Below are 21,232 nucleotides of genomic sequence, written 5' to 3' on the forward strand. Positions count from 1 at the left end.
ACTTTCTAGCTGAACCTCATTTTTCATGTTATTCCCCCTGCCCCTTTTTAGGTTGTCTTCTGCTTGTTTTAAAAGGCTTTGCAATCCTCTGGCTTCTTGTAAGGTTTGCTCTTGTTATCTTTGACTTCCCAGGTCAGGAATGGTTGCCTCATCCTCCCCTCTATGTTTCTTCTTCCCAAAGCTCTGTTTTTACTTCGCCCCACAAATTACTTGCAGAAACTGCTGCTATTGCTGCTTCATTGTCTTCCATCCCAAGTTTTTAAAATTAATGCTGGACAGCTTCTCACACATGTCTTTGTAGTTATTTCTCCCTTACCCCCTCCTCAGAGCTCTGCTCTACACCACGGCATTAATAGCCCCTTAGTTGACATCATTCTAAACACTAAAGCTGTATCAATTTTATGTTAAGTGCAGAAGAAATGAAAACATGGATCTGTAGGATACAGAACCTAATAATGAAAATAGTTTATTACTGAAATGAATTAATATAAACCAAGGATAGGTTTTCATGCACTGATTAATGTCCTTAACAACTCAAGCTTCATTCTGAGCTGTACAGTTTTTAAAAGTCTTTGAATCTTAAAATACATCAAAATAACTAATTGAGAATGGGGTACAAAAATCATTAGTTCTTGCAAAGAAAGATCTTTTTACAGCACAACAGGAAAATACAGTAATTCAGGTGTAGTGTTATTGAATGGAGACATTTATTTAACAAACAGGAATCACTAAAGTCAAGATGACCTCATTTAAACTACTTGAAGTTGTATTTACCGCATGAATTCTACTGTGTTTACCAGTTGCTATCTGGCTCGTTATGTATACAAGTATGAACTCATGACTTGTTCGTAACCTTACAGCCAAGTAGCTGTAAGGTTACCCAAGCTAAGAAAAATTTTTTTTAAATCCCAAAGAGAAAATAGACCCAAACAGTGGCTAAGAAAAGCGATGGGTTCAACTGGGACACTTAGTAAAATGCTAAATGCTTACACAGAACCCTGCAGTATTGGAAAACTGTCAGTATTTGTGGAACTTTAACCCACGATGAATAAGCATCAAGGGAAGAAAAAGAAACAAAACACTGCATTTGGGATTAAGCTCAAAATGAAATACTGTAAAGCCTTTGGCAGTGTACATCTAATATCACAAAAATATGGTGCTTTGCAAGTGAAGCATAAACAAACTGATTGGAACTAAAGCTTTTAGTGCTTTAGTGAAATGGTGTTTTATTTTTGAATATCAGATCATTCTGAACAGCTATACAAACACGAATAGGAGATATAGCTCAGTATATATACAAACATACAATGGATGCATAAGTTATTCTGTTCATATTAAGAAATTATCAACCTGCAGCAAACTCTCATTAAATTTAACAGTTAAGGGTCAATAGGTCATACTTATTCCCATCTCAGCATGTATGCATTGCATTGATGCCATGTGGTATGGAGATGCAGCAGTCAAAATAATAAACAAACTGCCACGGTGTTGGATGAACTGGACATACTATATATAATTAAACATGCAATCAATTCTGGTTTTAAAAAAACTCTGCCGGAATCATGCTTGCAGATTTCTGCATTCCAACTGGATATGGTCAACAGATGATTGAGAACAGCATGTGATTGTATTTTTAAAAATCAGAAGCATATTTACAAGTTTGTTTGTTTAAAATAAAGTATGAATCAGTGTTTAAATGTAATGCTTCAAAAATTGCTCAGCAGAAAAACGTGCTGATACCTTTTCTATAGTGTATGGCTTCGTTCTACAGCAGCTTGGATATGCAATAGATATTGTACTCGAGCTATTCAACTAACAAGCGCTAACAGATATCATGAATGCAAATATTTTAATGTAATTATCAATCCAGAAGTATTGCATTTAATCACACCTGGAGTACATCTGCCTCCTATGTTCAAAGCATCCTTGAATGTTCAGCTTGGAATATCATTTTATAAAATTACAGCTTAAACCCATTTTTAGAAATCTAATTTACATAATAAATAAGTAATGTTACCTTACTGTATGGCAAGCAAAACCAATTTGCAAGCAAATCTATTGATAATTAAGCAATATTGTAGAGGATAAAACGAGGGAATGAATTACAGGGAAAACTTAGACAATAGGTTTTGCTTTTAAATTATAGCATCATTCATCCTCAAAATAAATAGTTAAAGATGGCTTGATTTCTCGAACTCAAATGAGAAGAGGAAATGCTAGGAATACACATTAGACCATCCAGCAAGCAAATAAACAGAAACATAATGCAACGCAGCTGGAGTCTGCGTAGCTTTCCACTGACATTGCTTGATGGCTTACAATGCTTTCACCCTAACTGGTGTACAGTACGCTGATTTTTTTTGTTAACTGCATATGAGAAAAGGGAAAGCAATTAGACTTCACCAAACATTTTTTTCTATAACAATTCCACCTTAGCAATGTCACTACCAACTTTAATTTACTTTGTGTTCACAATAACTGAATCTTAGATTATCACTTTGCCAAAAGGCAACTCAGCGTTTCGTAGTAGACCTATTTACTACACTACAACACCACAGAGTTCAGAACAAACAAAATGCTGGGAGAAATTCAGGTCTGGCAACATCTGTGGACACATTCTTCTGAAGATGAATCATATTGGACTTGAAATGTTAACTTTGTTTCCGTGTCCACAAGCTGCCAGACCAACTGAGTTCAGCATTCAGTGTTTGTTTCAGAAGTAGTATTTGCATTATTTTGCTTTTACAGAATATAAATACTTGCTGAGGAATTATCAGTGACAATGCCGTTATGGTGTGGAGAGTATCTCAATCAGCTGAACAACAGAGACGGAAGTCAGTTGGTAAATTGGCAGTGGAAAATATTCAAGCTACTCAACAGCAGTATCTTATACTATAATAGTAAGCAAAGGACATTACTGGTGAACCAACACCAAGGCTAAATCCTATTCAAAACCAAGTTCAACAGCAGTGGTTGAATCAATGTTCTCAAATACTTTCTCACTGCCTTCTTTGCAAATAGGTTCTTGTATTCTTGAAAATCATGCTCTCTCTCACATTAGTTCCAACTCAATATATGGAATTTCTCAAGTATGAGCTGAATCATTTGAACATCATCTTTGCTAATTGTTACACTCATACAGCTAGGTTCAGACCCATTCAGTTTTGGGCAGGGCACAAGTAGCAACTTGTATTCAAGAAACTACATTAACTGCTGCATGGTGTGATGTATTAATATAGCAAAGTATCGTCATTCAATTGTCTTCAATCAAGATACTCCAAATCTCTCCAAAAATTCTTTGTTCTCCCCCCTCCTATTTAATATGGTATTAACAGGACACCCACTTGTTATACAAAATACATTTACAAACAATATTTAACTGAGCATTCAAAGTCCGGTTTTTACTTAGGCAAGTGTTTGGATGTTAGACAGCAGTTCTTGTTTTAGCATGCTGGCGTGGCTTTGCCCTGCAGCCTCAAGATTGGCCAGGACCTCTGCATCCCACGTCAAGGTCAACAAAGCAGCAGGAACCTGAAAACAATAGGGAAAATGTCATTGTACAAAGTTTAATATGAGTCTTGAGACAGACTACTTTTGATTATCTACAGTCACTAGATAATACTCCCTCCTTCCTTTAAAGAATTTGCAGGTTGCACGGACAGCAGGTGATAAGTTAAAGCAGAGATACTGGACAAGGTTGAAAAGATCAAAGAAAAAGGTTGAATCAGAAGCTATATTTGTTTAATTGCTCTAACTGGTGGATGGACCACTAATAGCACAGAGGGAACACTGATCAGGCATAACAACTGGAAAGTAGCATTAGAAAATCTAAGCTATATGAGCAGGATCAGGCCTTTCACCCATCAAGTTTGCGACACATTGAGATATGGCTGACCTCAAATCATTAAATCAACTTACCTGCCTTTTCCCAAACTCTTGATTTCCTTACTGATAAAATCTGGCTATTTCAACATTCAATGTACTTGATGGCCCAGCCTCTACAGTAGAGAATTCCAAAGATTCACTACCCTCAGAAAAAATGTGTCCTGTTTTAAATGGGCAATTCCTCGCTCTCGAGATGATGCCCCCGAACCAAGACTCTCCCACAAACGGAAACAACCTTTCAGCATCAATTCTCTCAAGCCCCCTATGAATCTATTTCTCATTAAAGCCTCCTCTCATTGTTTTTGAGGACAGTTTAAGAGGTTTGGACATAGAAGTTTAAAACAAAACTCCTCCATGCCTGGTACATCTCATGAACTTTCTCTGGACTGCCTCTGATGTTAGTATATCTTTCATAAGATAAGCGGACCAAAACTCCTGATGTCACTCTAGATGTGATCCAACTTGCACCTTATGTAATTTTAACAAGACAGCCTTATATTGGTACTTCATTCCCTTTGAATGAAGGCCAATATTCCATTTGCCTTCCATGTTCACTGAAATTGAAACTACCTTTTGTGTGGTGAGAGCACAAGGACCCTCAAATCCCTCTGCTCTGCAGCTTTCTGCAGTCTTTCAGCATTAAAATAATAGTCAGTTCCTCTATTCTTCCAACTGCATAACTTCATGTTTCTCACTTTTTTTCTAAGTTTTTGCCCAATTATCTCAGCTGGCTATATTTTTCAAACTGTGTCATCTTATCACTTGCTTTCCCATCTATTTGTGTCATCTGCAAACGTGGCAGTAGTACATTCACTTCTCTCACCTACATATTTGGTGTATATTGGAAATGATTCTGGCCGCAGCACTGATCCCTATGGAACTCCACTAGTTACAGGTTGCCATCCTCAAAATGTGGGCGGCACAGTGGTTAGCACTGCTGCCTCACAGCGCCAGAGACCCGGGTTCAATTCCCGCCTCAGGCGACTGTGTGGAGTTCGCACATTCTCCCCGTATCTGCGTGGGTTTCCTCCGGGTGCTCCAGTTTCCTCCCACAATCCAAAAATGTGCAGGTTAGGTGAATTGGCCATGCTAAATTGCCCGTAGTGTTAGGTGAAGGGGTAAATGTAGGAGTATGGGTCTTGGTGGTATACGCTTCGGCGGGTCGGTGTGGACTTGTTGGGCCGAAGGGCCTGTTTCCACACTGTAAGTAATCTAATCTAAAATGACCACCTTATCCCAACTATGTCTTTTCACAGTTAGTCAAGGTCATTGCTGAAACCTGTGCTTGCTGTATTGATCATTTCATTGCTCAATCCTTTGGCATGTTCACCATTTGTCTTATGCCCTCGGAACTCAAGCACATGAAACAATCCTGTTAGTGCTCCTGGCATTTGCTATTGTCTGCATAGGCAAATACCCAAAATAGGAAACAAACTGAGAATATTGAAAAGAAATCACCAACCCACTTCTTTCTGCAGAAGACAGGAAATTCAAACATTTTTGGTGTACTGAAAGGACAGATGGTTCTTTGCTGTTAGAGTCAAGGGAGACAGATTGTCCTGTGCTCCTTCTGGCTATTATTCTCAACAAGCATCAGTAGCAGAGTCAAGGAGCAAGCAGACATGTTCACCCCTAACTTAAGGAAAAAAATTGGAGAAACAAAGTTGAATAACTGAAAATGTAATTGTAAAGCAGTTTTACCAGTCCCACTTCAATAAACATTGCAGCTTCATCTTTTAGTTTCTGTCCCCCAGGAGCCATCAGTTCAAAAGGAATCCAGTCTTTATCCAGAACACTGTGGATAAATTCACGAAGGGCTAACACCCTCTCTCGAGCATAGAATGTTCCTGAAAGGGAGAAATGCTGTTAATATATTTACCAATGAGAAAGAAAAGAAATGTACATGTTCTACATATTTCAGCTATAGTTATCAGATTTTGATAACCTCACTGCAGTCTCATTTTCTCAAACTGTTGGGATTATTCAAATTTGTTTGTATTTCAAATAAGTTCATATGAAAATGTTTTTTGAAGTCTAAATAAAGGAACAGATATGTTAAGAAAGGCATGTTGTTTTTCACACACATACAATGCAGGAATGAGAAACAAGCCTGTCACTGCTCATTTAGATTATTGGCAATATTTAGTAATAGAGAAGAGAAGAACATACAAAATAGGAGCTGAACAAAGTCATTTGGTCCCCGGAGACTACGCCACCATTCAGTAAGATTGTGACGGATCTCAGATGTTCCTTTGTGAGCTATTCTCATACCCCAGAATCCTTTAGAACACAGCTTGAATATACTCAATGACTGAATATTCATAGTTTTAGAGTCATAGAGATGTACAGCATGGAAACAGACCCTTCGGTCCAACCTGTCATTGCTGACCAGATATCAGTCCCACCTGCCAGCACCCGGCCCATATCCCTCCAAACCCTTCCTATTCATATACCCATGCAAATGCCTCTTAAATGTTGCAATTGCACCAGCCTCCACCACTTTCTCTGGCAGCTCATTCCATACACGTACCACCCTCTGCGTGAAAAAGTTGCCCCTTAGGTCTCTTTTATATCTTTCCCCTGTCACCCTAAACCTATGCCCTCTTCTTCTGGACTCCCCCACCCCAGGGAAAAGACTGTCTATTTACCCTATCCATGCCCCTCATGACTTTATAAGCCTCTAAGGTCACCCCTCAGCCTCTGATGCTCCAGGGAAAACAGCCCCAGCCTGTTCAACCTCTCCCGATAGCTCAAATCCTGCAACCCTGGCAACATCCTTGTAAATCTTTTCTGAACCCTTTCAAGTTTCACAACATCTTTCCAATAGGAAGGAGACCAGAATTGCACGCAATATTCCAACAGTGGCCTAACCAATGTCCTGTACAGCCGCAACATAACCTCCCAACTCCTGTACTCAATACTCTGACCAATAAAGGAAAGCATACCAAACGCCTTCTTCACTATCCTATCTATCTGCGACTCCACTTTCAAGGAGCTATGAACCTGCACTCTCAGGTCTCTTTGTTCAGCAACACTCCCATTACCATTAAGTGTATAAGTCCTGCTAAGATTTGCTTTCCCAAAATGCAGCACCTTGCATTTATCTGAATTAAACTCCATCTGCCACTTCTCAGCCCATTGGCTCATCTGTTGTCATCGGAGGTAACCTTCTTCACAGTCCACTCCACCTTCAATTTTGGTGTCATCTACAAACTTTACTAACTGTACCTCTTACCTCACATCCAAATCATTTAATGTAAATGACAAAAAGTAGTGGACCCAGCACCGATCCTTGTGGCATTCCACTGGTCACAGGCCTCCAGTCTGAAAAACAACCCTCCACCACCACCCATCTTCTACCTTTGAGCCTGTTCTGTATCAAATGGCTAGTTCTCCCTTTATTCCATGAGATCTAACCTTGCTAACTGGTGTCCCATGGGGAACCTTGTCGAATGCCTTACTGAAGTCCATATAGATCACATCTACTGCTCTGCCCTCATCAATCCTTTTCGTTACTTCTTCAAAAAACTCAATCAAGTTTGAAAGAGGATTTCCCATGCACAAAGCCACGTTGACTATCCCTAATCAGTCCTTGCCTTTCCAAATACATGTACATCCTATCCCTCAGGATTCCCTCCAACAACTTGCCCACCACGGACGTCTGGCTCACTGGTCTATAATTCCCTGGTTTGTCCTTGCCACCCTTCTTTAACAGTGGCATGTTAGCCAACCTCCAGTCTTCCAACACTTCACCTGTGACTATCGATGATACAAATATCTCAGCAAGAGGCCCAGCAATCACTTCTCTAGCTTCCCACAGAGTTCTAGGGTACACCTAATCAGGTCTTGGGGAATTATCCACCTTTATGCATTTCAAGACTTCCAGCACTTCCTCCTCTGTAATATGGACATTTTGCAAGATATCACCATCTCTTTCCCTACATCCTAGATCTTCCATACCTCCAGTAAATACAGATGTAAAATATTCATTTAGTATCTTCCCCATTTTCTGCAGTTCCACACAAAAGCCACCTTGCTGATCTTTGAGAGGCCCTATTCTCTCCCTAGTTACCCTTTTTCCTTTATGTATTTGTAAAACAACCCTTTGGATTCTCCTTAATTCTATTTGCCAAAGCTATCTCATGTCCCCTTTTTGCCCTCCTGATTTCCCTCTTAAGTATACTCCTACTTCTCTTATACTCTAAGGATTCACTCGATCTATCTTGTCTATACCTTACATATGCTTCCTTCTTTTTCTTAACCAAACCCTCAATTTCTTTCGTCACCCAGCAATCCCTATACCTACCAGCCTTTCCTTTCACCCTGAAAGAATAGACTTTCTCTGGATTCTCGTTATCTCATTCCTGAAGGTTTCCCATTTTCCAGCCATCCCTTTACCTATGAACATCTGCCCCCAATCAACTTTTGAAAGTTCTTACCTAATACTGTCAAAATTAGCCTTTCTAAGCAATTGAAGAAAGTTCCCATCCAGCACTAAATAGCCAACCCCTTTTTCGAAGGTTGAGACCCCATGCTCTCGGTTGTCCAGGCTGAGAAAACATCTTGTCATCATCTACCCAGTCAGGCCCCTTAGAAATGTCACATCTTTCAAATGAATAACCTTTCATTTCCTAAAGTTGGACAAACACAGGTCTTGTAAAAATCACTCTCTCCTGAAAGGGCAATCCTTTCATCACTTGAGTGAACCTTCATGGCATTTCACAGAAACATACATAGAAAAAAAAAGTGAGCAGGAGTAAGCCAATTGACTCTTCGATCCTGTGCTGAATTCAATATGGTCATGGTTCATCATTCAATTTGCTATCCTGTTCCAACTTCACCCCATACCCTTTAATCCCTTTAACCTTAAGAACGCGATCCAATTCTTTTTGAAAACAATGTTTTGACTTCAATACCTTTCTTGGCAGAGCATTCCAAAAGTTCACCACACTCTGCGTGAAGAAATTTCTCATATCAGTCTGAAAAGCCCATATCCTTAAACTGTGACCCTGGTTCTCAGGAACATTCTTCCCACCTTTACCTTGTCTAGTCCTGTTAGAGTTTATGTTTCTACGAGACCCCACATTCACCCCATAATTCTTAACTCCAGTGAATATTGTCCTAACTATATTCCTATTTCTATAGTCCTAATCCAGAGTCGCCTCATGTTTGGTTGCACATTATCCATACCCAGAACACCACTCCCTAAGAAAAGGAGACCAAAACTGCATACAAAACGCCAGGTATAGCCTGATGAAAGCCCTTAAAATTGCAGCAAGATATCTCTGCTCCTGTACTCAAATCCTCTCATTATGAAGGTCAACATACCATTGGCTTCTTTATCACCTGCTGCACATGCAGCAAATGGTGTCAAAGGAAACAGAGGTCTTGCAACACCCCCTTTTCCAAATTTATTGCCATTCAGATAATAAATTTCCTGCTTTTGATTCCAAAGCGGACAACATCACATATAACAAAATTAGATTTCATTTGCCCACTCATTCAACTTGTGCAAATCACACTGAAGCATCCCTACATCCTCCTCACAGCACACACTCTCAAGGGTCATCTCCCCTTAGGTAATGATGCCAAATCTGGAACCCAGATATGGCCTAACCAATGTCTGTTTAATTACAGCGAGACTTTTCTTTTAACTATTATACCACACTGCCTTTGTAACAAAAATCTAACATATCATTTGGTCTCCTATTGCTTGTAGTACCTGCAGTTAACGTTGTGATTCATTTCCAATGATGCCAATTCCCCTTTAAATGCAAACATTTCCCAGTCTCTCACTATGCTTTTATATTTTTCTGACCAAAATGGATAATTTCACACTTCACCACACTGTTTCCCATCTCCCATATTCTTGCCCACTCCCAATCTCTGTTGAGTATCAAATCTCGTAGTCCAAAGTTATTAACATTAATTGTAAATAGCTGAGATTCATACTGACATTTTCAGTGTCCCACTAGTTACTGTCTGCCAAGCTAAAAATGTCCCATTTATTTCTCCTCTTGACTTAGCATACATTTGCAACTCCTCAGTCCATGTTCATATTATTCCAATTCATAATATCCAATTTTGTGTTAGAACATTGCATGGTACTTTACACCTACTGCTCCCCAGTCCACCCTACTACTTGTATCCTCAAAAGAAACTCAAAATCATTAAACGCTATTTCGCTTCTGTAAACACATTATGAATCTGTTCATGGTACTATAATTTTCTCATTGCTCTGTTCCCAATTCTATAATAAGTTTGTAGTATTTTATTTACTGCTGCTTTCTCTCTTTTTCTTAAACAGCAGGGTTGAGAAAGTTTGCTGAAAATGTGTTGCTGGAAAAGCGCAGCAGGTCAGGCAGCATCCAAGGAACAGGAGAATCGACATTTCAGGTATAAGCCCGTCGATTCTCCTGTTCCTTGGATGCTGCCTGACCTGCTGCATTTTTCCAGCAACACATTTTCAGCTCCGATCTCCAGCATCTGCAGTCCTCACTTTCTCCTCTGAGAAAGTTTGCTACCTTCCAACCTTCAAGATTCATTTTCGAACCAGATAAACCCTGGAAGATCGAGACCTATATATCCAAGAGCTGTGCAGCACCCATTTTGAAACCCTAGGATGTCAGCTGTTCTGTTCAAAGAATTTGTGACTATTTAATTTCAATAATTTCTCCAGCATTATTTCTTTACTTATACTGATTCTCAGTTGACCTTTGATTCTCCATTATTTTCTCATAGGTTATTTCTGTCTCCCCGCCATGAAGCCAATGTCTCTGCAAATTCTTCACTTCCTATCACCATTTCACTTGCTTCCAACTTTAATGGGCCCAAATTTGCTGTAGCTCATCTCTTTTTCCATATCTATAAAAGCATTGGAGTCTGTTTCTATGTTTCTTTCTAGTTCTACTCAAGAACTCTAAAAAAAATTCTACTCATTCTATTTGCTCTAAATTTCCCAATTCTCATCTTTGTCCCTCTTTTTGCTGACATCACAGATCGCTCTTCCTTTGACCTAATTGTTTCTTGTTCATCTCCACTTGACAGTCAAGTCATTTGAACCTACATACTGAAGTCAGAGAAGATTTGTGCATAATACAAGTTGGTATAAAAATTGTGTTTTTTAATTCTACTAACATTCCAGGGGCTATATAATGCATGTATATCACAATTCTGCTATTAGATATTTGGTTGTACATCTTTGTAAGAGAAGATTAATTAATTAATTGCAAACAGCACTGCAGGACTTGGAAGAAGTGGAACAAATATTAGATTACATCAAGAAACTAGTGAATTGACATTTTTTTGATGGAATTAAAGCTCCTAACAGCATCAGATTTCCAAATTGAGAGGTTACCTTGTAAAATGTATCCATCTGGGAACCTGACACGCAAGAGAGTGTAGTTATATTTCTTCAACTCCCTCTGCTCGTCTCTCTCCCGCATAGCTTTAGTTCTCAGTTTGGTCATCCTATCCACAGCTTCTGATCTGCCATAAAACAATTGGGTAATTGTACATTATACTTTCATTATGATAAAGATGATCTAAATAGCCAATGTAGTACTCAATATAGAAACAAAAACAAATTGCTCTGAAAACTCAGCAGGTCTGGCAGCATCTGTGTAAAGAAAGCAGAGTTAATATTTTGGGTCCAGAACACCGGACGGCACGATGGCACAGTGGTTAGCACTGCTGTCTCACAGCACCAGAGACCCGGTTCAATTCCCGCCTCAGGCAACTATCTGTGTGGAGTTTGCACATTCTCCCAGTGTCTGCGTGGATTTCCTCCAGGTGCTCCGGTTTCCTCCCACAGTCCAAAGATGTGCAGGTTAAGTGAATTGGCCATGCTAAATTGCCCCTAGTGTTAGCTGAAAGGGTAAACGTAGGGAAATGGGTCTGGATGGGTTGGTCTTCGGAGGGTCGGTATGGACTTGTTGGGCCGAAGGGCCTGTTTCCACACTAAGTAATCCAATCTAATCTAAGCCGAGATTTGCCAGTAATTTCTGTTCTTGTTTCTGATTTCAGCATTTGTAGTTTTTTTTAGTATCCAGTGTAGCACTGGATTAAAGACCAAGCTGAATTCCAGGTCTTAGTTAGCATAGGACTAACAGCTGACTTATGTCTTGGATAGCGAGAGAAAAACAATTAGAGTCGATATTTTCAATCGACTCGCTTAGCCATGTTCTGACATAACTTAAGCTAGTGGGACTTGAACCTGTGCCTTTTAGCAGACAGGTAGGGATACTACCGTTGTGCCACAAGACCCTCAAAACAATTACTGAGTAAACCACACAAAAACAGGGTATTCAGCCAACTGGTCTGTGCAGTTGTTTATGCTCCAAACAAGTCCAGTTCCCACTTCATTTCACCTGTCTTCATACTTTCATGTGCATATCTAGCTTCTCCTTAAATGCATTTATGCTCTTTGCCTTTATTGCTCAGGTGTTCACTCCAAGTTCCATATTCTAACCACTCAGATTCCCTGCAGTGTGGAAGCAGGTCATTCGGCCCATCGAGTATACACCAACCCATCCAGATCTCTCGCTTAGCCTATCCCTGTAACCCTGCATTTCCCACAGCAAATCCACCTAACCTGCACATCCCAGGACACTATTGGCAATTTAGCATGGCCAATTTACATTCACCTACACACCTTTGGTCTGTGGGAAGAAACTGCAGCACCTAGAGGAAACCAATGCAGACACAGGGAGAAAGTGCAAACTCCACACAGACACAGTCGCCGAAGGGTGGTATCAAACCCGGGTCCCTGGCACTGTGAAGCAGTAGTGCTAACCACTAAGCCGCCCCAACTAATGGGTTTAAGGTGTTTGTACAGAATTCCTTATTGGGTTTATCAGTGAGCTTACATTTACAACACAAAAAAATCTTTACAGTTATCATAGCTCAACTATAAATGCTCATCTCACAGTATTCTCTTTTCTGGAATAAAACAACCCAAACCATTCATTCTTTCATGATGGAATCTCCCAACTCCAACATCACCCTAGCAAATCATTTTTGCACCTTTGTAATAGTATAAACAGAGAATAGAAAAAATCACAGTACTAACTAAGATTCAGGCATTCTATCACTGGCCCTGGACTCGTTAAGAAAAAAAAATAAGATGAAAACTATTGAAAAATAAATTGATTCTATTGTAGTGCTTTTCACATCTCAAAATAGCCCAAAAAAGTGTTTTACAATAGAATCACTTTTTCAAATCTTTTGCTTTTTTTAAACTAAGTGCAAGTTGTGTTGGGTTCTCTGGAGAGATTCTTGGTTTTTCCTAACCACTCATCATTAATTACCGATCCCACCCTTATTCCATCCCCATCTCACCATGCTCCTTTCCTGGAACAATATACCACACCTTGGATATCTGCTGAAAGACCAGCACCCCGGTGCCTTTGCCATATTTAAAAAAGGCCACTTCAGTCAGACAAACAGTGGCATTCCAAAGCCATCCTGCTCAGCTAAGGACTGAATCTTAACATATTGGAGGAGAGGATGGCACGTGATTCTCTAAGTGACCTGAAGGCCATGGTCGCAAAGGCGGTGCAAAAGCAGAGGACCCTTTTTCCAAAAGGACTGGCAGAGATGATTGCATCACCAGATCATGGCAACCTGGTCAGGGCCATCTCCAGGAATGGCCAACACGGCTGAAAGCAGGTCTATGATCTTTTCTGTTTGAACAGAGTGAGTGCCACACACTCTTGTTTCTGAACCTCACAAATACTATCTCTGCTATTGCACATACCTTCCACCATGGTTCATGATCTACCTCTGGCACTCCTGCCTGCAACATCATCCTGCACCTGCTTTGATTTCCCCTAAGCTCCTACACTACCGGACGCTGAGACACTGCTTGCTGCACATGCAGTGTGCATACCCCCCACATGGTGCAGGTGTGAAACGGACATAGCATGGTGTCCTGCAGAATGAATGTACTTCCCCATGACCGAGGACTGCTGACCAATAAGACAAACTGTCTGCTTATGACTGCGCTAACTGGCATGGCATGGCAAGGCAAAGCAAGGATGCTGCAGGCAGGCAGGGAGGCACTACGTGAGTGAGTGCTTGGAAGGATACTAGGAGCCATGAAATGCAGCCTGGTCCAGTCTGCAAGATGAGTATCTATACATGCAAAAGAAGTGTTCTTGCAGCAGCTTTTTAATACTAATTACTAGTGAGCTTTCAAATCAAAGTCTGTGTTTCCTAAACAGCCTGCAAGTGGATCAGAGAGGTGCCAGGATGGTCATGAGGAGTTGCCAAGTGTCAGATGCCAATGTCCATGCCAAAGGGATGTGTGGGGCTGATGGCCATTGAATCATGCCCCAAGATAATGTTTGGTGCTGGTCATAAGGAGGTTGATCGCAGTGTTATGAAGTTGAAGGCGTCTATTGTACCTTTGAGAGCGAGCAAGCGAGAGCAAGAGCGAATGTTGTTCTGAACTGAGGTTACAAGCACCTGTATATATGACTAGGTGGCAGTCCCAGAGTATACTGGAAAATTGAAAATATTTAACATTTCGCTGTGAAATGGATACCTGAGCTTTGGTTGCTGTTTTGACAATAATTTAAACTGGTTAAATTCAAATTGATGCCCAGAGAAACTAAAATCCAAAATTGAGTTTGAATTTATTGTTTTGCCAAAATTGAACCAATCAGCTGATCCAATGTTTGGGGTGGGGTGGTATAAAATGCAGACATTTTGAACATTGGTCAGAGAGCAACTGCCGTAAAGAAAGGAACTGGGCAGCTAATTGCCCATCTAACGTGTTGCTCTCCAAGAAATTAGGCAACTCTCTCAACCAAAAAAGGTACCTTTTCATGTGAAAGGTACTCACAGTAAAAAGAAAGCTGATGACCCTGGGAGATCCTCAGCTGGAAGAGAGAAGACACAGCAGACCACAGCAACTGTGTGGTTTTGAAATTAAGTTGATGCAATTTTAATAAATGTCTTATTGGAACAGTATATTGTTATAGAGTTGGAGGCAGACTTTAAATAGTGGAATTTGGGAGTTCTCTTTCACTCATTTTAACAGATTACAAGTTTTTCTAGGTGTTCAGTTTAATTAACAGAGGGGTTCGCCTCCGTGTCATAACAGCAACCAGGAGCAATCTGAAATCTTCAGGTACCTGCCCTGATTTCCATAACAATTTCTTGATGTCTAGCTTGTTTGGTGAATTTGTGTGTTAGAAAGTGGAATATTAGTGAGGCATGTTGAGTCACTACGAAGGCATACATCAAGCCATAATCCCTCCTAATTGACAACTGACCACTTCCTGCCTATCGAGAAAGTTGTTTCACCAGTTAGCAAATGCATAAAAACATGCACCGAGTTGTTCCCAACACAGAGATGGGCTATGTCAGTTTCTTGTCTGATTCTGCCACAAATATCATCATATTCCACTCTGAGTCACTGTTTTGTAAGCGACAATAGGAGCATAGAGAAAGTCCCATCTACCACAAATACTTTTGAAGATGGGAAGAATGGCCAAGTGGTCACTTTCTGGAGGGCCTGCCTGTGCTCACGGAGCTACATCTCAGGAGATGGCTTCAGGAGCAGCCACAAAGAGAAGAAGAAAATCTTCACAGAACAGAGTTTCTTGCTGCACATATCACATGCTTAGTTTTTCCTCTTATTTTCTCTATTTCTGACAGGAACATTTAATGAAAATGTGTATTAAAAAAGGTTAGAGGAAGATCAGCAGCAACTTACAGCTGAATTAGCATGGTGCTGTACAGGTACAACAAATCATGTCAATATACAGCACCGATAAGTCTCAACATCTAGCTCCCAATCCCTGCATCAGCATGGTCTCTGACCATTTTTGGAGCCTAAGCTCTGCACAAAAAAAAAAAGAGAAAGTTTTTCATTCAACGTATGGTCAATAGGATCCATAAAACTACTCAGTTCTGATGGCACTCAGCGTTCCCAATCGGTGGGTCTAACATCACCAAAATGAAATTGAAAGAGTCATCTTTAGCTTCAGTCCAAACTCATCCTCCCACTAAAGGGGAAGGTGGAGAACTGTTTTCTGAAAATCGCTTTGGGAACAGTGCCCATTCTCACATGTCCCTTGGAGACCATTACAAAGAAACGCTTGCACACTTGATTCACGATTTGGAGGAAGAGAAGCACAATCAGAATTTGATGCTATTTAGCATATTATAAAACATTTTTTTAAAAATCAGCAAATAAGTTCTTAAACCATTTTGGTTTTTGCCAATTAAACAACTTATATTGCAGCTATTGTGTCATTAGTCAACGATTCCGTTAATGCTCTTTATAGCACCATTACTAGAAAAATGGCAAGTTAGAAATACAGAGGAACATCAATTATCTGAAGGATACGAGCGAGGAGTATTTCAGTCAGATAATCAAGTGCCGGATAGCATAGTTTAGCCAAGCACCGGGACCTTGCAATCTTGCCAGATAACCGAAGATCCTCCGTATTCCATGATTATCCAGCACTGAATTATCCAAATATCGAATTATCCAGCAAGATTGCAAGGTTCTGATGCTCGGCTAAACTATGCTATCTGGCATTCAATTATCCGAATGAAATACCCCTCGCCCATGTCCTTCTGATAATCGAGGTTCCTCTGTAAATCCCTTGCACCATGCACAGCCAATTTCACGTACGTAAAATTGCCAAGATGCTCTTTCTTAAAAAAAAGATTTTGCTGTTGTTGGACTACGCAAATGCTAACAGAGGCACCTTGCACAACTGATGAATGCATTTCAGATAAGTTTGGTAGATTTGTTGAGGCAAAACAAAAGTTGCCTTAGTTGGCAAAAAGAACAAATTTGAGAACTTAATGGGTTTTAAAAAAAAAAAATGACCAAACAGCAGCACCAAATGCTGGTCGTGGCTCTCTTCCTCCACATTACAAATCAAATGTGCCAGTTTTTCATTGTACTGTCGCTAAGGGATACATGCCTACAAGAAGACTCATGCGTCAGGAGCTGGTAACACCACCATAATACAAAAGCAACTTTCTTAGGATTAAGACTGTAAAGAAAATTTCCCAAAATCATACGTAGGAGTAGCGGAGTTCCATGAGACACAAAGCAGATATCTGTCATTTACTATGCAAAAGTGGAAGAATGCAAAACTGTTTAACTGCTGTAGAATGCAGAACAGTGGAAACAGTGATAGCAGAGTTTCCACTGTACTCAGCAACTGGAACACATACTACAACAAAAACAAAAGAAAACAAAGCTTTGAATGATTTTTTTTTAGGCAAGGCATTTTTGCTAAAATGATCTGTTAACTTGATTCATTTCGGAGTTAGAAGTTGGAGAATTTGAGCACAAACTAAATCAGACATCCCAGTGCAGTCCCAAGTGCAGACACAAGTGTTCAAACAGATGTGAAACACTGCAGTGAAGAGATGGCTGGGATTAGTACTCTTGTATTGGATGAAACCAAGTCCTCTTTATTCAGACATATCAAGTTTTTAAAAATACACCTACACATTCAACGATCAAACCAGAAATTTAAATCCAGCAGCACTCGTGTGAATCCAGCCTTACCTCATCAGCTGCTCCCGTTTGATTTCGTCTGCAGTCAGGTTGTAGAAGTCATTGGGCAATTCAAATTTTGCTGCCTGTGGCGAAGGGCGAAAAATCTGAATCTGTCGATCCAATTGCGCTCTTACAGGCTCAGCACTTAGAAGCTCACCCTTGTACTGTCTAAGCTCTTCAAATGTATTGAGAAATTCCTCATTTAGCACATAAAAATCTTCTTCATTTTCTATCATAAAAGATAATAAAGACTTGTTAAATGTCATCATGAAAGGTCAATTTCTAAATCACAGGGAAATTTCATTTTGATACTTTCTACTTCTTTGCAGTTCTGGCACTCTATCAAATAAAGGGCCTGCATGACAGAAACTTGATGTATTTATTCACTGTCACTGCAGATATAATTCTGGGCTGGCCCCAGAGACAAACTGAAGATACTAACTAAGGAAACTAGGCTATGCAATGGGTCCATAGTGTTGAAGAGATGGGGTGAAAAGAACCTTTGCATCAAGGTGTCATATTGCAGTGTCACTTGAGGTTATTAAATGATAATAGGTAGTGCAACTTGCCATTAGTTTTCTCTGGTGATTGAAGAGCATTTCAGCCCAGTGGGGTTCATACTTTGCAAAACAGGCACTAATCTATCTTTATACTACACAGATGCACACTATTTCCGCAATTTGGCAGGTCATGCCACACAGTGGTTGACCAGGAGAAAATTGAACACAATACTTTTTTAGGTGCAGATTCATGATTACCTTGTCCTGCTACTTGTAATGTCTTCCTTTCAAACCCAATCGACTGTAAAAATTCATGCGTTCCTTCCAGTTCAGAGATCCTTTCCTTAGAGAGCGAGAGCACAAGAGAGCAAGAGAATGTAAAAGGGATCAAAAAGAAGGAAAGAGGCAAAGAAAGAGAAAATGAGCAAGAGGCAAAAGAAAAAGAATACTTTAATATGCACCTGCTCAAAGATTTGACTGCTAACTCGCCTAACTTGCTATTTGCATTGACAAGAATAAACCAACATATCAATTACAACTGGATAATTCTTGAAGGACCACAGAAGGGCAGATGCATTATCATAATGAATTACAGTGAACTAGCTACACCAGAAATTAGAAGCACGGCAAAGTTATTAGTCTCAACTGATTAGGTTTAGTCATCATGGAGCAATGTCATAAAGATACCAAAAACTAAAGGTGCTGCAAAAATGGTCTCTAGTACCAGAAAACAGGTTAAATCATTAGCGAGTTTGGAGAAGATTTGTAGCTCAGGTTGAGGTTCTGGATCTGAGTTTACTTGCTGAGCTGGAAGGTTCATTTTCAGACGTTCTGTCACCATACTAGGTAACATCAGTGAGCTTCCGGTGAAGCCTTCACTGGAAGCTCATTGATGTTACCTACATTGGTGACAAAACGTCTGAAAATGAACCTTCCAGCTCAGCGAACAAACTTCAATCCAGGTTAATTCGTTATACACCACATTTGAAAAAGGTGAGAATGAGATAAAAGGGCATTACAAATATAAATTGTAACTGCGAAGATTTGTCCAGAGCTCTGGGGCAAACTAAACAACAGCAGGGCAAAGTGGAATGCAAATTTATTACTTAAAAGCCAAATATTAGGATGCACATCATTCAAGAACATGAAATGGTTTAATAAAAGCAAAATACTATGGATGCTGGACATCTGAAGAATAGAAAACAGCTGGAGAAACTCAGCAGGTCTGGCAGCATCTGTAGAGGGAGAAACAGAATTAATGTTTTGACTCCCAGTGACTCATTCATTTCTTCAGTGCTTACTAATTTTAATACAGCACGAAAGTCTCTCTGGTTGGGAAATGCAAATACCCTGAAATCATTCAAGTAGTAATTTTGGCAGTAATGGTGATTCTGTAGTTTGCCAGCAGATGATGTAATTAATGGATTCAATACACTCTTGCTTGTACACACATAGTGACAGTCATGAACATTCATTCGGGAATAAAATGACTTTCTTTGCAGCCTAGAATTAAGGAGATTTGGGTTTATGTATTTGTGGTAGAAATAGTTTGAAACTCTCCCAGAAGTGGAAGTGAACACGGAATCAATTGTTACATTTACATCGAAGGTAGATAGTTTTTTGTTAAGCAAAGGTATTAAGGTGTATGAGCCAAAGGCATTAAGTCACAGATCAGCTATGATCCCATTGATCGTTTATAGGGTTTTTGGGAGGGGAGGGGAGGGGAGGGGAGGGGGGGGCGTGGCTGTTAAGTAGTGGGGGCAGTCTGGGTGGGATACTCTTCGGATGATTGGTATGGACTCAATGGGCTGAATGGCCTGCTTCTATACTGTTGCGATTCTATGGTTCTATGACTTTCATCTATAATGCTGAGGATCTCAGCGAATGCTGGAGGTGAAGCATTCATTTGGAATTAGACTAAACATTTGCAAGTAAACCTGTTTTTGCATTTTGTGGCAACTTTTCCCACTGACAATAGGTACATGAACATTTCAAGTCATGTGAGTGCCAGAATCTTTGGTGAAATTATTTTCTGACCAGTCATGAAACAATTCCTCATACATACAGGACACCAGGGTGCTTTCTGATTCCATTTCAATTGTGGATAATGCTCAGGGAAATTATATACTGTTTACATTAAGCACAGAGAATGTCTAGAGTTCAGATAGAGTACAAGGAACCAATTGCAACATCTAACAATAGTGTGTCTGTTATGAAAATATTTGGACATCAGGGCACTCCATTTACCATCACCTTCAAAATATTGTTAGGAAATTAAAAGTAGTCAATTTTCTCCCAAAGGATAAGTGCTTCTGTTACCTGTGACACAAGTCAGAAAGGTGACAGAATACTCTCTACGTACCTGGACAGCTCTACTCAAGGATCAAGGACAAAATAGCTTGTTTGATAAACATCCTACCTGCTGTCATCAACAGTCACCCACTTAATCGCTAATGTATAATGACAGGTACATGTACCATTTACAAAATGCACGGCAACAACCCGCTCAGATGCTTTGACAGCACCTTCCAAACCCACAACCTCCACCACCAACTACAACAAGAGCAGCAGATTAGTGGGAACACCTCCATCTAAAAGATCCCCTCCAAGCAACACAACATTCTGATTTTGAATGATATCACTATTCCTTCATGGTCACTCAGCCAAAATCCTGGAACTCCTTTCTTAACAGTATAGTGGGCATTCTTATTCCCACTCTGACTGCAGCAGTTTAAGGCAGAGCACACAACCACCTTCTTCAGGGCAACTAAGGACCTGCAACAATTAAGGGCCTAGCCAGGAATACCCCCATCCCAGGAACATATTTTAGGACAAAAAAGGTCCCGATTAGGAACACTGGTGTATAATGTGACTGAATCAATTAAATTCCAACTTCATTAAATACTTTCGTCTGTATTTTGAGAGATTTTGTTTCAATTCCATCCATTTTCCTCTGAAAGTATCAAAACAATGGACATGACAAAACTGGCTAAAATCAGCATTCCAAACCAACTGGTTTTGAGAGTGAAAGAAAACTGATTACAGTTTTTACCTGGAAGATTTTATTTTGCAACTTGATTTTTCTGTATTTCTCTTCACTCGGATTATTGCATATGTTATCAATGTATCTGTAATTTAATATAAAGTTTACATAGTTTAGAGGTATGTAGACAAACTTGGATTTGTTTTTCTTTAATAAGACAGGAAAAACACAAACTGAAATAGAAGTGGAGAATGCTGGAAAAGGCGTTTTGGATCTATTAGCATATTAGAGATCAAAAATATATTCTTTCAAACAGTAATGGGATAGAAG

At 39.9% G+C, this 21,232-nt stretch overlaps 1 protein-coding gene across 2 annotated transcripts in view; it reads right to left on the minus strand.

Annotated features, from left to right (window-relative positions):
- Positions 1-436: 436 nt before the first annotated feature.
- The window catches only part of ubxn6 (UBX domain protein 6), a 39,587-nt gene continuing 18,791 nt past the window's right edge, over positions 437-21,232 (minus strand). For both annotated transcript variants that reach the window (XM_072593849.1, XM_072593850.1), the window contains 6 exons: positions 20,972-21,047; positions 18,178-18,262; positions 17,429-17,648; positions 11,243-11,373; positions 5,587-5,732; positions 437-3,531 (listed from right to left, as the gene is read on the minus strand). In XM_072593849.1, the coding sequence (XP_072449950.1) occupies positions 3,406-3,531; positions 5,587-5,732; positions 11,243-11,373; positions 17,429-17,648; positions 18,178-18,262; positions 20,972-21,047 (784 nt within the window). In that variant the 3' untranslated portion in view covers positions 437-3,405. The remainder of the gene's footprint in view (positions 3,532-5,586; positions 5,733-11,242; positions 11,374-17,428; positions 17,649-18,177; positions 18,263-20,971; positions 21,048-21,232) is intronic.

The sequence above is a fragment of the Chiloscyllium punctatum genome, chromosome 24 (genome assembly GCF_047496795.1).
Source record: "Chiloscyllium punctatum isolate Juve2018m chromosome 24, sChiPun1.3, whole genome shotgun sequence".
Lineage (NCBI taxonomy): Eukaryota > Metazoa > Chordata > Chondrichthyes > Orectolobiformes > Hemiscylliidae > Chiloscyllium > Chiloscyllium punctatum.